Here is a 17,103-nt window from a genome sequence, read left to right on the forward strand (position 1 = left end):
TTCCAAGCACCTTTTCTCTGGTGATTGTGATTGTTTTAAGTTCATTCCTCCCTATCACCTTTTGATTATCAAGTATCTTTGGGGAGTTTTTTAAGTCTTCCACCATGAAGAGCAAGACAGACACAAACTACCTGTTCAAAGCCTCTGCCATTTCTGTTTTCCATCAATTCCCAGACACACTCTAGAGGACCAACACTAGCTTGAGTTACCCTTTTCCTATTCAAATACTTGTAGAAACTATTAATATATTTTATATTACTAGCCAGCTTCCTTTCATACTCATCTTTCTGCCTCTTTATTATCTTTTTAGTTGTTCCTTGCTGGTTTTAAAATCTGTCCAAGTCCTTTGACCTACCACTAATCTTTGCAGAGTTGTAGTGTTTCTTTCAATTTAATACTATCCTTAACTTCCTTATCTGGCCATGGAAGACACGAAATAAATCTTTGCTGAAAGTTATTTAAATATTTCCCTAAAAGTCTACCACTACAACTCTGTCCTACTTTTTAACCTAATTTCTCAGTTCACTTTAACCATCTCTGCCTTCATACCCTTATCTGGGGAACTCAACTTTAGAGGTCCTACCTTTCTTCCTCATCAGAATATGTCTAGCCATCCCTGTTCTTATCTTAGATAGGAAAGTACGCTGTGAAGAAAACATGAGGAGGTTACAGCTGGATAAGGATAAGTCGAGTGAGTCGGCAAAGATCTGGCAAATGGAGTTTAATGTATTAAAATGTGACGTTGTTCACTTTGGCAGGAAGAACAAAAAAGCAGAGTATTACTTAAATGGAGAACTGCATAATTCTGAGGTCCAGAGGGATCTAGCTGTTCTAGTACATAAGTCACAAAAGGCTAGTACAGCAAGTAATTAAGGCAGCTAAATGGAATGCTATCCTTTGTTACAAGCGGGATTGAACTTAAAAGTAAGAATGTTATGCTTCAATTTACAAGGCATTGGTGAAACTGCACCTCAAATACTGTGTGCAGTTTTGGGTCTTATTTAAGGAAGGATGTAAATGCATTGGAGGCGGTTCAAAGGAGATTTACTAGATTGATACCTTGATCATTGTTCCCCAAAAGCTCTTCCAATTCTTTTCCCAGAAATAGAATCAGCACAACTCTTACCTCATTAGGTTAAAAACATACTGGTAAGAATGTTCTCTGTGCAATGTTCAGGATTTTCTCCCCTCTTGGCTCTCTACACCGCTTTCCCCCGTTCAATACTAAGGCAATTGAAGTCCCGTCTTTATCACTATATTCTTGTTACAGCTCCAACTCCTTTTCCACTACTTTGTGATCTACAGTATAGACCCAGGAGCATAACAGCTTCATTCCTGCTCATTAACTAACCAAATAGATTCTGTTTTTGAACCTTTAGCACATCCTTTCCTGGGGTCTAACAGTATTTTCAATCAATACTGCTCCCACCTATCCTCCATTTCTTTCTTTCCTATTTTTCTTGAATATATTGTAGCCAGGAATGGTAAAGATAGGGTGAAGACCTGTAGAAAGTGAGTAACTTCAAGTACCTGAGGTCAGGGGTGGCAGAAGATGGAAGTATAGGACTAGAAATCAGTTACAGATTAACTTTGGTTGGAGTAATTGGAACGTGCAGTGGAGTGCTGTGTCCTGAATTTCCACATGGTTCTGAAAGAGCAGGCAAAAGGTGTCAGCTGTCCCATCATTTTACTCATGGTTTCTGTCTTCATCTGAAATTTAGTTTTATCTATGCTTCTTATGCTATGTATTCAATATGTATTTTGGTTTAATAGCTCCTTAACTCCCACATAGTTAATTATGGAAACATAAATAAACAAGCCAAACATTTAGCTTTTATTCCTAAGCGCTGTGGGGGTTGGTGCTGGCGAGACTGTCAATGGGGCAGTGGGGGTGGAGTTCAGTGCAACAAAGTGCACAGCGTCTCCAGGGTCGTAGAGGTCCAAAAGAGTTGCCCAAAAACAAAACTTTGCCCTCGCAACGATCAGCATATAAAACACCACTTACAGTCTGCCTCCTCGAACCCACAGTGCACACTGCTCCCGCGAAGCTACAAGCTGCTCCCCAACACAAATACACACATACACACACACCTCTGTCCAACTTGCCTCCCCCAACAGACATGCTTAGAAGCCCTCTCCCCAATCTCCCGTCCCCAAACCCTTACCCAAGCTTGCTAGACTCTCCCACTCAAGCCTGGACTGTACAGACCACCAACCCCCACACCCCGATCAGGCCTGCCACCACTGGGACCATGCACTACCTGCCGAACAACTTTTGAGTACTCACTAGCCACGCCGCACTGCTCAGCTCCGTGTTCTCCTGGCTACACATCGTGTGGAGTGTGGTCCCGAGGCTGTGCAGGTGTAGTGCAGTGGACTACATTTTATTCCTCCAAATCAAGATCACCTCTCACCACTGTAATGATCTCATCCTGCTATTAACAGAACCACCCCACCTCCTTTTCCTTTCTTGTCTATCCAAAATGTCAAATATCTTTGAACATTCAGGCCCCAGCCGTGGTCACTTTGCAACCATGTCTCTGAAATGGCTATCAGATCATAACTCATTTATATTTCTATTTGTGCTATCAATGTTATGAATGCTGCATGTATTCAGATAAAGAGCCTTTAATTTTAGCTTTTTACCATTTTTCCCTACTCCGACCTTATTTGCTGATGCACTCTTAGGTTTGTACACTCTGTCCCTTCCTGTCATACTTTGGCAATCATTATCCTTATCTCTACCCTGCACTATTATCCTTACTATTTAACTTTCCTAAGTGTCCCTCACAGGAACCCTCCCCACCATTTAAAGCCCCCCCCCCCCCCCCAACCTCCACCCCACAACAGCCCTAGTTACACGATTCACTGAACCCTTCCCTTCTCACTCCAAGTTCCTCTTCAGCCAGATGTCCTTAACCCTGGCACTGGGCAGGCAACACAGCCTTCAGGATTCTCATTCTCAGCTGCAGAGTATCTTTTCCCCCCACCCCCCAAACTATACTCTCCCCGACTACAACTATATTCCCTTTCAGTCCCGTAGTTGAATGGCTGCCCGTACCACAGTGCTGTGGTCAGTTTGCTCATCCTCCCTGCCCTTATCCACACAATTTTCAGGAACCTCAAACCTGTTGAACAATTGCAAGGCCTGAGGCTCCTAGAACTTCATTCCTGCCTCACTTGTAATCATACTCCTGTCCCTGACCAAAGACCAAACCTGAAATACCTAGCCTAAGCAGTGTGACTGCCTCCTGGAATAAAGTGTCCAGGTAACTTTCCCCCTCTCTGATGCATCGCAGTGTCCAGCTCGGAGTGCAGCTCATCAACTTGGAGCCAAAGATCAAGTTGCACTTACTGCAAATGTGTTTGCAATGGATCACATTGGTGTCCACCAGCTCCTACATGCTACAATTGCAATATATCACTTGCCCTGCCTTCTTTGTGTTTAACTAATTAGGTTTCAAGTTTGCAAAATCACTCAACTGTTATCTATTGTTATACCAATTTAACCAGTTAATCTAGAAATTTAATGCAGTACTTATATCTCCCCAGTACTGGTTTGAACTACTACCTGCATTGAGGGATAAAAATCTTTAAAACTCACAAAACAAGTACCTACCCGCTCACCTAATTAAAGCCTTTAACACTCACCAACTTCTGGAGGCTGAAGGAAAAGCAGCACCTCCTTTCTACCTGCACCAAATTACCAAATTCATACCTGGGTCCTCGCCACACTCCGTGCCAATCAATGCCAAGTCATCAGATTTGTAATACCAAACTAGGAAGCGCAATAGAATTAGCAGCAACTCAAAAATGACAGAATCTCAGTCAGGTGGTGTAAGTAAGTGGGTAGAACAATGGCTGATGAAAATTAATGCAGACAAGTATGGAGATTGCACATTGGAAGGAAATAGACATAGATACAGACTTTGATGAGCTGAAAAAGATCTGAAGATCCTAGCAGACTCCACACTAACCATATTTAACAAATGTTGAACTAGATAACCAAACATTTGAGCACAAATCACAAAGTGATGGAAGCAGAATCAATAGTAGCTTTTAAAAGGGAATTAGATAGAATAATCTTCAAAGTAGTCATGGAGGTGGAAAACCAAGAAACATTTAAGAAACAATCGGATGCTTCAATACAGCGATTTAAGGGATTTTCTGGATGGAAGAACTGAGTGGATTCAATGGCCTTTTCAGACACAATTCATCTTGTGAATTGTGATTCTCTTGGACAGGACTTTTACTTACTTTCTTTGAGAACAGACAAATTCAACTCACTAAATATTCCATTAGCAACAACACTAAATGCCATCAGTAACAAGACTTACAGGTGCTCAATGAGTTCATAAATTGAGTTTCACTTGTGCTGATGAGTTATTGGTCCTCCACACATGTTGGTTACTGTAGTTCTCTCATCACTGGCACTGAACCCTCCACAAAGGCCTCCAGAACTAAAATTAATAAAAACAAAAAGCTGAGGTCATCCAGGCTGGATGGACTTTTATTTGTGTGAGAAACATACAGAGAGATTTGTGTTGCAATTTTAATTATTTTTATTTGAATGATTTCAGTTAATAATCTACAAAGAAAGTAACAAATTTCAGCGCAAAGCGCAATCTTACACGTAGCTCAACACCCTTATTTAGTGCAAACATACAATTCATGTTGCAAATGATCCCCACAGTTCTTTACAGTGTATAATGTTAAATAATGAAAGGAGATCTCCAGGACAGAGCAACAGAAAAGTCAGTCATTTCAAGATTGCAATTTGCGGGGGAGTGGCGTTGGGGGAGGTGGGGAAGGTATGAAGAGTATCACATAAAATAATTTAACACCAGTCAGTAGCATTTATAACATTTGTACATTTTTTTAAACTGCTTTCCACAGGAGGGAAATAGCAAATGGATTCAGCTTTTTCACGATATTAAAAAGCCTGAAATGAGGAGAGAAGAACTGTGTGCTGCACCCTAGTTTAAAATAATTTGAGACCATATGCTGTTTGCTTTTTATGTTGGAGGATGTTAATTCTCAACTACAGAGCAACACAATGCAGAATACATCAACTGCATAAGATTATGCATCCCAACACAAGAATAGCATACATATATTGAAGTAACTGCCAGCCTGTTCTTAAACAGGAACCAAAAACAAACATTAAATAAACTAACAGCATGTCTCCAACAAAAATCCCAGCACTAATTATTGCATATCATTTCACAGCCACCTCCACTTACATTTTGGAGAAGGGAAGGAATAGTGTATGGAGAAATAAAAGGAAAATGAGCACTGAGAAACTTAAGTTAAGCATTCTTGAGTTTTCTCAAGCCCATGCAAATGGCATAAATTTCACAGAACATCTAGAATTTTCTGAAGTCAGGGAACCCCAACTAATACCTAAAAAGCTACTTTCTACTCAAATAAAATGCAATGCATTTGTGTGGACTTTTCACAGTTTATTGCAGTCTAAGGAGTAATACTGATTGCAGTACTTGCTTTTTCTTCCTCAATTTTTCCTTTGTTTCAAAGGGAGGAATCCACAACAGAATAATATTGTGAAGCATAAGGTAGAAGATATAGTTAAAGCAGGTGCTGAAACGGTCCCCGTACCAGTTCAAATTTTATTAAAAGGGAATCAAGACAGAAAGAAAAATAAAAGTTTTTCATTATCATGCCTATCTGCCTAAAACAAAAGTAAAATCCCCAGCAGGTCACACAGAAAATACCATTACACTTTCAACCATCAATAATATTACACAATAATTCTTTCTGAAGTTATTCTTTTTAAACAAAGCCTTGTGAAAAACAGAAGTGTGCTCTTGTTAACACGTAATTTGTACAAGGGAACTCGTTTTTGAATGCATGCTTTTCTTAAAAAGTTTGCACATTTCAAACAAGAGCTTTCAGAATAATTTGCTGTTATATGTCTACTTCTACAACTTCAACTTCTAAGCTTCCCAACTCAGTTCAATATTGTTTAAGGCTCACATATTAGCAACAGTCTACAATAGATGCTGAAATCGCAATTTTTAAGTTCCTTGAATGTTGCAACAGTTACAGCAGAACTAACCATTCATTGATACTGAAAAGTTTTTTTTAAATAAATGGTGCAACCTTCCTCAATTTTACTTCAACTGAACAAAATAAAGTGCTGACCTGCATCTTGTAACAATATATGCAGGGTTTAACAGTTCTTTGATAAAGTCAGAGAACCGAAACATTAAAAAAAAACAACCTTCACATCCAAATGTTACATCATATTTGTCCTTTTATCCTCTAAATTAATAAAAACTGCAAAAAGTATTCCCTCAACCAATTACTTTTCTGCAAATACCTGGTGAAACGAAAATTAAACTTGTGTAGTTTGGATGGAAATGTGAAACAAGGAAAATATCCTTGGGAGAGGGAAAGGCGGCACAGTATCTAATTTTAGTAGTTATTCTTCCAGCAAACAATTTATGACAAAGATTTTTTAAATCAGCATTTTTTTTCATGGTGAGAACTGTAAAGAAAAATGCAAATCTTATATCAATGCAATCTTAAAATTTGTATTTATTTCAATTCATGTATCTGTTCTAAATATGGTTACTCCTGGATGTAAAATATGGACAGTGAAGTTGAGAACTTTTGTCCACTTATGTATCAGGTTGGCATACTAGAATGTCAGAAGGGCCTTCCTGTAACTTACTAGATCTGCTACTTAATTTTTCATTCGCACACATCCAGGTTTAGAACATTTCTTGTGTTGGTTCCTAAGTTATATTAATAGTGACCACTTCCAATTACAAAGTAAATTGCATTAGAGCTACTGAAGTAAAAAAAAGTGGATAAACCGTAATCGTAAATTACATTCAAAAATATTAATGGTAGATACATTGCAGAACCTAATTTTCACAGATTCAGTATTTCATGAAGGAAAATTAAATTTGTTTGGCCTACAGAGGATGTTGCCTTTAATATGTACCTGCAAGCTTTATAGGGATAACAATTCTTATCTAATATTTTAGACTTAGTGACTTCGATATCATCTAACTTAACCACATTGACAATTCCAATGCATTTTTGGAAGCAACAGTATTTGCTGAATTTCCTAGAAAACAGACACCCTGAATCTATAGGAGAAAATTTTTAACAATTAATATCTTGGCCTTAAGTGACTCCATATTTTAAGTAATTAAAAGGCTAATACTTGAGAGGGAAGGACAAAAGACTGGTACAGATTTACAGAATGTATGTATTTCAGTTACTGTGAATGACATCAGCTCTGTTGAAGAACAAGTATGAACTATCCACTTTACCACAACTCCACCTTTCACTTGCTCTCTTCCGCTTTATTTTCTCGGGTGGGGACACTTAAGTGCTTTCCTGCAGACAAGTCAGAAGCACAATACAAGGCACTATGAATCCAGCAAGCGTACTGGGAAAAAAGGTATTCAAGTACATTTATACAATTTTACATTCACATTTATTTACCTAATACAATGAAGTAACAAAGGAATTAAAGTGTCTCTGATAAGTATGGATTATAGCTAGCTTTAGTTTTTTTTGTTTTTTTGAAACTTTAAACCCTCTAAATCCACTTTTAACTACTGTTGTCCAACAACATTTATATAATCACAGTGTTTGAACATCAAAAACTGATGGGTAAATATATGTCCACACAGAACGCTGTTTGAAACAGAACTAGTAAAATAGCTCTCGAATGATGCTGTGTATATAAAAGCAGTGTCAGTCATTTGTATATTTTAAAGCTCTATGACCTATCCCCAGTAACATCAGCAGAGGCCATTAAACCTTGAATTCCACTCAGTCTATTTTTCTCCATTATCAAGAACTAGAACTGTACATCTACGTTGTCCTAAGATTGGATCCAGGAGGATTGCTGACAGATTTCTGCAAAGTGCCCAAGGGAAAGCTCTGTAGTGAAGTGGTGCCAACTGCTTGAAACTGGAGGCCTGGTGTTGGTGGTACAATGCCTGGTTGCTGCTGAGGAGGTGCTCCAGTCCACTGGGCACCATAAGGCGTTCCAGGATAACCATACTGGCAGATAGGAGTCTTGCTGAAAGGGCCCAAAGAGCCAACTGAGGCAGCAGAAATAGAAGGTCCCCCTACAGAGTTTGTCATGGAGATACAAAGTTGACCTGGTGCTGAATACTTCCTTGGCATTGTCTGTAAAATTTTATAAACAAACACCATTAGTCCAATAAAAATAAAACTGCCAATGACACTGAAATAACATAAGTTGCTCATTATAAGTTATCCCTCTTTTATCCCTCTAAGAATAACTCTGGTAAATAGCTTTAGCTGAAAGTTCAAAAGATAAAAATTCTCAGCCTTTTCACTGTGAAGCAAACACTTTCTCCTGAGTTATGAACGTTAAAAAAGATCTTTCATAAGATGTATGAACTTGCAATTTGCCAGCAAATTTTTAAATAAATATTCTTCTGGACTGCCTCTCATTTGACATAATCCCAAAAGAAATAGGCAGCGATGTTTAAGACCCAATGGCACTATTTGAAGAACAGGCCATTTGTGTCCTGGCCAATGTTCCTACCTCAAACCATATAATGGAAAACAGATTAACCGGTCATGCATCTCAACACTGTTCATGGGATCTTGCTGTGCTCAAAATGCTACCATATTTGTTATATAATAGCCACTGCTCAGAGTAATTCAAGTTGTATGCCTAGTGCAGAAATTTCTGTAACATGATAAGGTGTCATACAGTCTCCTCTTTATTTCAGTATTGATATCTTAGGTAGTCTGTGGTGATTTTTTCATGATTTGACCCAAAATCTGAACCACAAAGGGACAGGCTCCTACTTACTTCAGAGTAATGCTGGCCTGGTTGACCCTGTTGCTTCATGCCTCGCTTGTTCTGTGAGAGATTCATAGCATCTCGAGCCCAGTTGTCCACTAACTTATGCAAATCATCTGTAAAGGTGCCTTTTCTACTCGTTATTGCTGGCTGTTGTTGCTGAGCTATTGGCCCAACTCCACTTACTGCATTTGTGCTCGTTGTCCCTGAGAAAATAGAAAAGCAAATAAAGTTGATGATTACAGATTTGGCAGCATATAGTTTTCTATACAAGAAAAGCAATGTAACTTATGATATTAGTGATAATTGGATCCAACCTCTTTATCATGACTTATCTATATACTTACTCTTGATAAATGGCAAACATAAAAAAGTTCCTAGAATTTATGATGCAAGAGAAAAGGAAAACCCATGTCTTATTGTTACTCTTCATCTGAAGGTAAATTTTGAATTTTATCATTTTGGGAAATCTCTATGTTGAAGGCACTATATAAATTGTTGCTGAGTTGAATCAACCAGAGAGGGGTGTCAATTTTCAATAAATATCTTCTAAAAGTCATTCATCAAATGAATCTAGAACTGCTGTATAATTGCATTCCTGAACAAAGTGGACAAATTTGCCACAAATTATTATATTAACATGCATCTCACTTTAGCATGCATAATTATGGACCAAGGCTGTTACAGAAAATATTCACTATATATACAAGAAAGCAAATCAGTTTGAGTCATTTAATAAAGGCTTCATGCAGTATTCATTTATGGTACATATTTACATATTACAGATTTCAAAGACAATGTGTTAACGTCAAGTGGCATTTTGCAAGCATTGCATCTAGAGAACATCAATACAGAAATCCACATTCACATTTTTACCAGCTCTTAGAACATGCAAAAACCAAAGCTACCTTTACACCTAATTTTAGCATTATAGGTTCTATGATCTCTGATAACTGCCCAGTTAGATTTGAGTGAAGGTGGGGGGGGGGGGGGGGGGGGGGGGTGGTTGCAAGGAAAAGGAATTGCAAACTTTTTGATCCAAAGTTCATAGAATATGCTACTAACTATGAGTGTGAGATTCATAGTCTAGTTAAATGACCGTCATCCGTGAACTTAACTATTTTGGTTTGCTGGGTTCCTATTGGTGTTATTTAATAAGTTTTACTCTTATTGCACTATTGGCTTTAGTTATATTTGCTGTAGCCAAAGGTTTATTAATACCCTTGTGATAACCAAAATATTTTTGGAACCAAAACTGGATCTTTAAGTACAATATGAAACATCCCTTGCAACTGAAGCAAAAGCCTCTGAACATGGAGTCCCAAGTCTGGACCCAGAACCCGTCAAGCATTTACATTTGAGCTATTTCCAAGAGACAAGTTCTGCAGGTCTAAACGAGCCTCCATCCACATGACTTCATCTAACACTACGAGTATATTCTTTTTCTTTCTCGCTTGTGTACTTATCTTCCCTTAAAATGCATCAAATTCTACCAGAAATGAGGCAGAGAATACTTTTAACCAAAATTTGAATAAATAAGCTTTTTGTTTAAAAAACTCTAGCTTTTCATTCCATATTTCTGGTCTACATAAACAATTGTTCTTTTACAATATTTTACATTCTGCATATCCAGTGGCAACACAACACATGTAGCCAGATGAAGAAATTTAATTTAATTTCTAACACTGCTTCAGATCAAGTGCACAGAAGAATGCAGTTTCTGTAAAACTATCTTCACAGCACTTAAATGGTATTGTGGAAACCTCAAAAACAATAAATCAGAGAAGCCCATGTGCTAAAATCAGATGCAAGGATTATGCTACATTAATATCACATGCTATGTAAGTAAAAGGTTAGAAAAAGATAATTACTACACAGTTGGTTGCATGGGCAGACTTTTTTCACCATCTTCCCTAAAGAATAAAGAAAAGTGCTTGGAGAAGAGAAACATACAGAATGGAAGAAAGTACATTAATATCGATTCAATTGATTAGTGTGACCTCATATTGGACTGCATTGCAGTAAAACCAAAAAGAGGAAGTTAACGATTATCTTTTAGCATGTGAATGCAAAATTCACTTAGTGGGGACTTGATCACCATTGAAAAATTTTGGTAAAAACCAAGTATCCTTTTTCTCTTAACATATTCCAAAATGTTATTTTGTTACTTGAACTGTAACTACGTACAAATTTACAAATTTGGAGCAACAGAGAGTCAAAAGCATTTTTAAAATTTATATTAAAAGCCAATTTTGCCACCATCTTCTAGTTTTTCCAAATCCTGATTTGATATACATACAATGCTTTCCTTTTTCTAGTTTTTCCAAGTATCTTTACTTCCTCTGGAACACAACTGCTCTGCAGCATCATGCAATGGTCAGGTCACATGAATCTTTCCTCTCCATCTCTGTTTAAGTATTGTAATAGACCAGCAAAGTGAACAAACTGTACACAGGTTGTGTTGGGGGCATCGGGAAAGAACTTATTTAGAATATTAATATATATTGCAATAAAGGTGCAGTCCCATTTATCATCTGCGAACAAGTGACCTGGACCAGAGTTAGCTCCTCCTCCTTCCTGTGCTGCATATTCTCTAGTCCTGGGATTAAAGTCATGCAAATTTAGCAACACTAGCCATGGAATCTGAATATATATGTAAGGCTATTTAAATAATTCAAAATAAAATTTCTGAAAATTATATTTCATCACTGTTTAAAAAGTGATCCTGTCTAGATACGAAGTTCAGTTCCTCCACTTCCCTAACAGCAGGGAATGCAGTGAAAAATGCACTTGGCTCATAACTCTTGACCCAGAAGATCTTTGGATGAGGGGCCATTGTCACAAATAGAAAAAAATAAATAAGACTTCTTTCTTTGTTATAATGAGAGCAATTAAATATTCACAGTTCAATGCATACGAGTGTATGAGAGAGCCAGAGTGCATGCGAGAGCACTAGTAGACAGAAGAGAAGAGTGTTTATTTGGTTGAGATGGATACACAAAATTAGTGGATCTCTGGTGACATCGCCCATGAGAAGAGCAATGCAGACCTCGCAGGTCATCCACCTGCTTACTCAACTTAAGATTTTAAAAAGCTACTGAGAATTTTGTTTAGCAAAATTGGATAGTCTGCGCAATGGACGAAAGTTGTGTCCATCAGACTTTCGTGATAACTAACACCTCATTTTAAAGGTGACATTTTATATCAATGCAACACCAATGACAAATTCCTAAGAGACAAGTAAACTTTAAAACCATAGCGATTGTATTTTTGGCCAATAATGACAAACAACTTTCCGGTTTGCTGTGCTAAACAACACTATAGTTGACATGCATTTTTAAATATTTTCTAACCTGCCATTCCTAATAATTGATGGGCAAACTCAACTGTAACAATCTTAAAGTGCAATCAGAGAACCAAAAAATGGAATGTTGCCAATAAAAATAGAAAATTCAAAAATAACTTTCCAATCAACCTCTTTTATGCAACAGAGAATGGTTACAAATACGTGTTTAATCTGCAAGAGTCAAATATACTGCAAATTGAGGAAAAAGAAATTTGGGAAAAATATAGCCATTTTGATGACATGGGCATTGTAATAGTGCTGCAAAATGAATTTGTTTTTAAAATGAATGAATTTTAAAAGGTAAATACCATCATTAAGTAAAAAAACATTTTAAATCCAAGATGTTCCCTGTTTCACCTTCAATAACCACAGCACAAGTTTATAATATGAAATTACTTACACAGAGCTGTTAGACAGTGGAAAGGTCAGAAAACTGAGACCAAGACAGTCAGAAAGCTGTAATCAAACAACTTCCATGAGATGTTAACTCGTAGGAAGCCATGCTGCTTTTGCTGAACATTTAAAATGACATGCATTAGCATTAGCAGAGATAAAGTCCACTGGACCTGCATCCATACCAGCCTGTGGGATTCAAGTGTTTTGGCAAATCAGGATGATAACTGGTACATTCCACCACAAACCAAGTCAAGCAGTAAAATCAATTCTCTTCGCCACCCAGAACCACTCTGATGCAGTTATCACTGGCCTGCTTCTGAATGCCACTGGTAAGTGCCTGAGAGTTGTACTCTAACTCAATCTCACCCAGGAAATCATATGGTGTAGGAAACTTCAGGAAAGGGTTCTTTTTGTAAAACCTGAGAAAGTTGGTTCTGAAGGCAATCACCACACGGAAGCATAGTTTCTTTAATTTCTGCTTCAAATGAACTTTTTACCACAACCTTGATTGCTTTCAAGGTGGTGTCAACCAAATCTTTCTTGTCTTTTCATCAGCTAAACACATTACAATGTATTCAAGCTACTTGAAATTCTCACTGGCTTGGTGAGTTAAAGGAAGATCGTGCAGCAGCATATATTTGTTGAGCGGCAATTAAGGCTAGAATAGGGAGGGAAAAAGGGATAAGGACTGTACAAGTTGAGAACAATTTGATAATTGTTCTGCAGTAAGACTAAAGAATAATTCAAGACAGACTGGAGGCCAGAGACAGCTGGTGTTGAACTACTTTGGCAAAAGATTGGTTAAACTACACAGTGGGCTGGTTGGTAAAAGGGTACAAGCTTGTAATTGAGTGTCTTGGGTGTTTTAATCCAATTAAGTATTGCCATTTTTGGAATGAATGTAGTCCTGTGAGATGAGATAAAGCAGAACAGAAGCCACAGTTCTATAACCAGAACTATGGTATAAATATCTAGAATCATTTCCTAAAAACTTCAGGCACGTTTTACTTTATCAGATTGACTACTGGCAGATGGAATGCCCAAACACAGATGTACTCTTAATAAGATGATGATTTTCAGTTTTTACAATTAGAACAAAAATTTGAATACTGTAGTTTGAAAAAATTCAGATTCTGTTAACTGTAAAACAGAAACCTGGCATGAATAAAGGACAAGGGGGCTTTTTCTGTACTGATACATCCATGTTTCTTATAACAAATACAAGCAAACTTGTCAGAAAATCATTTGAATAAAACAGATGCCATGCAATGCACTGGACATTTAAAAACATGGCTGAATTCCCCTATTAAAAGTTTCACGGCAGGAATGGAAATAGTGACCTGCCATTGTCGAAAGGTTACCTACTACCATGAAAGGGTGGTTAAGATGCATGAGGAAGGGGATGTGAGGGTGGAAAGACCATGGTAATGCAGGAATCAGTGAAGGGAATCTAGTGTACATAAAGGTTTAGGATTTTTTAAAATTCTGGTACATGGTGCATTTTAGATGTTAGGACCACAGCTCCTGAACAGGGCATTTTTTAATTTAAAAGTGAAATACTTCATTTGTGTTTTAACAGCAATATCTGACAATTTTCCAATACCCATGCAACTTGCAACACATACCCAATTCAAAGACTCAACACACTATTCAATAATGAATTAATAAATAGAGTTAACGATACAGTCCAACCACTAAAGGACAATCAAAAATAGTAATGACAACAACAAACGGATATTAATGCATTCATGTTATCCTGTATCAATGGTTTAAAAATCAACCTCCAGACCAATCACTTAAATTATGTATAACTCAATTGAAAGACTTTACAGAGACTTCATAGTCAGTCACACAGAAGTTGACCAACCTAAAGTTAAAGCCTGAGTTAGCTATTGAGATGCTCATGCTCTGGTGAACAGAAATGCTGGAGTGCACTTGTAACTGTGAAATTGCATATACTCCACAGTATTAATAAAGTCCACTGAATCTTGGACAGAATAATCAAAAGGACATGGGTGGGGATGTGGTGAATTAGAACATCACCAAAAACCTGCAATTTTTTGCTATTAAAATTTTCCTCATTTTGAAAGAAATACAATACTTACTCAAATGGACACAAGTTTTGCAGAACATGAATGCAATGGGGTAAAGTTAGCAACTAACTGAATATTGCATTCGTAACAGCAATATGATGCAATCCTGTGTTCTGAATTTTCCCCTTTAAAGATAACCTTCTTATTTGCTCTGCTCAAGTTTGCAACTTTTTCATCATGGTTGCAGATGTTCAATAATGTCAGGTCTGTCTAGTCCAACACTGTGAAAATAGCACTGCCTGTTTGTGCCGGTAGACTAAGCACTCAGCCCACATGCAACCAGAATAAAATGAAGCTCAAATAGAAAGCTCTGTATGTGGCAGCCATTCACATTTGCTCCTGTCAACACACTGGCAATAGCGACAGGGAATGAAACCACGTCACAGGATAGGGTTTTTCCCAAAAGGGGAAAACAAATAACTTAAGATAAATATTTTGCAAGAAACAGGCTTTCAATTTTATAAAACCTCATGTACATGGTCAAAAAAATGTGAAATCTGGATTCAAATACTGAACTCCCTCAAGGAGATCGAGTGATGTGTGCATTAACACACAGGCACGCACGCACACGCGCATACATACACACACACACAATGGTTGGTTGTTGGCAACCTTTTGTGTCAAAATCACTTGCATAATATAGTCTCCTCTTTCCGAACTTCACCAGAATTAGTCAAATCATAGTATATATTCGATTTCTTGAATTTTTGAATTTATCATGCTGCCCCATGTGGAAACTTCGAATAGGTGAGTGAAATTCTGAAAAATTAATCAACAGGTTATGGACAGATAGCAGCGAAGCTTTATGCAGGGGAAGAGGAAGAAAAAGGTAGATGAGAAAAGAATAAAAGTGTTACACACAAAGAGCCAGACAGGGCGTACTCAGAAACCTTGTCCTTCTGCCGCCAAGTTTAAAAGTCACTTGCTCTGATGCACAGTGAAACGTTGCTGAGCCTGTGACAGTAAAAGAAAAGGAGGAAAACAGACAGCTAAAGTCAGAATGTTAGTACCTTAAGAGCTGAGGGAGTACTTCACATCAAAGAAAGAATCTCTCTCGTCCCGGACCATTTTGGTGAAGCCATAACTATTTTGTAAGCCCATCCAGGCTACATGTAGATTTTTTCTAAGCATCTTTTTTGTTTAAGTTTTTTTTTAATTGCTCTGAAAAATGTGACGCTGATTACAGGAAATTATTTTGAACAGTCATCATCCCCAATAATATACACTATTGTTGCTGCAGATTCTTCTGATTAAATTAACTTCAATCTTGTCAGATTATTTTCACCATGTAACAATATAAAGGCTGAAGAGATCCAATACTGAAACATGTAAATAGCTGCAAAATGTTTTTTCCTTCAATGCTTTTAAACTGGATGTAACAACTTTCTTCACCTCAGATTTTAGTTTTCAAGTATTTTATTACCATACACTATTCCTAGCCCCAATAGTGAACAATCTGTTTCCAGGTTTCCGCCAACACCAATGCCTGGGGGTGTATAGCAGCTGCCTAACAGCTACCGTTCATCCGGGTCTAAACTCCCTGTAGAAACATCCTCAGTCTATATAATGACAACCCTTATTTTGTAGCTGGCAGAAATTTTCAATGAATGCAACCATAAAACACTGGGTTCTCTATTGTATAGAAAGACAGATGGACATTCACACACAAAACCAATGTCAATTATTTGAGCCTTCATTGGTTTACTAATGGGATACTCAAAATATAATAGTAGAAAATATTCTCAGTGGGGGAAGAAATAATTGACAACAGCTACAATCACCAGCTTGTTTGTGGCGTTCTTAATTTTTGTGAGGTAATGACTGAGCTGATTTTCACTTGTCCAGACATCTGGCCTGCATAAACCAGAAATATAGATACCATCAGTCTATGGAAATGGAATGTTCAGAGAGAAAAAAATCAACAAAGTTTAGAACTGGACAAGGAAATAGTTACATTTCCAAAAGATATTTTTATTTCTTATTCAAACAGAAAAAATAGCAATACCATTATCTGTGTAAAACATAAAAGTTATTTTATTACAGCAGAGAGGGATATAAAGGGATCTTAACTTTAAAAAGCATTTTGTAGCATGTTATATATTCATATACATGTACAAATGCAGGATCATACATCTACATTTGCTCAAATATTTTTAAACACATTAGTGCTGTCCGAAACAAACAAAATATCACCTAAAATTATTCTACAAATTGAATTACAAAGAGCAAAGAAAATTTCCAAAAAATGACAATGAAAGCTGCCAGCATATGGAGACAAAACTACAATGTACTCTCTTTTGAAGCTATTGCATTTCTTCGCACAATCAATAAACTGCATCTTCCCTGTTGGACAAATTTTGTGTTATGGACATGCAAATACACCCACAAACACGCAAGTGACTGCTGACTTGGTAAGTGAAGGTGACAAATTAAAGTTTTCTGTA

General features: G+C 37.3%; 1 protein-coding gene across 10 annotated transcripts in view; it reads right to left on the reverse strand.

Annotated features, from left to right (window-relative positions):
- Positions 1-4,544: 4,544 nt before the first annotated feature.
- LOC121293192 (serine/threonine-protein kinase WNK1-like) overlaps positions 4,545-17,103 on the reverse strand; it is a 209,452-nt gene continuing 196,893 nt past the window's right edge. For all 10 annotated transcript variants that reach the window (XM_041216001.1, XM_041216000.1, XM_041215993.1 and 7 more), the window contains 2 exons: positions 8,834-9,030; positions 4,545-8,175 (listed from right to left, as the gene is read on the reverse strand). In XM_041216001.1, the coding sequence (XP_041071935.1) occupies positions 7,855-8,175; positions 8,834-9,030 (518 nt within the window). In that variant the 3' untranslated portion in view covers positions 4,545-7,854. The remainder of the gene's footprint in view (positions 8,176-8,833; positions 9,031-17,103) is intronic.

Source organism: Carcharodon carcharias, chromosome 21 (assembly GCF_017639515.1).
Source record: "Carcharodon carcharias isolate sCarCar2 chromosome 21, sCarCar2.pri, whole genome shotgun sequence".
NCBI classification, from domain to species: domain Eukaryota; kingdom Metazoa; phylum Chordata; class Chondrichthyes; order Lamniformes; family Lamnidae; genus Carcharodon; species Carcharodon carcharias.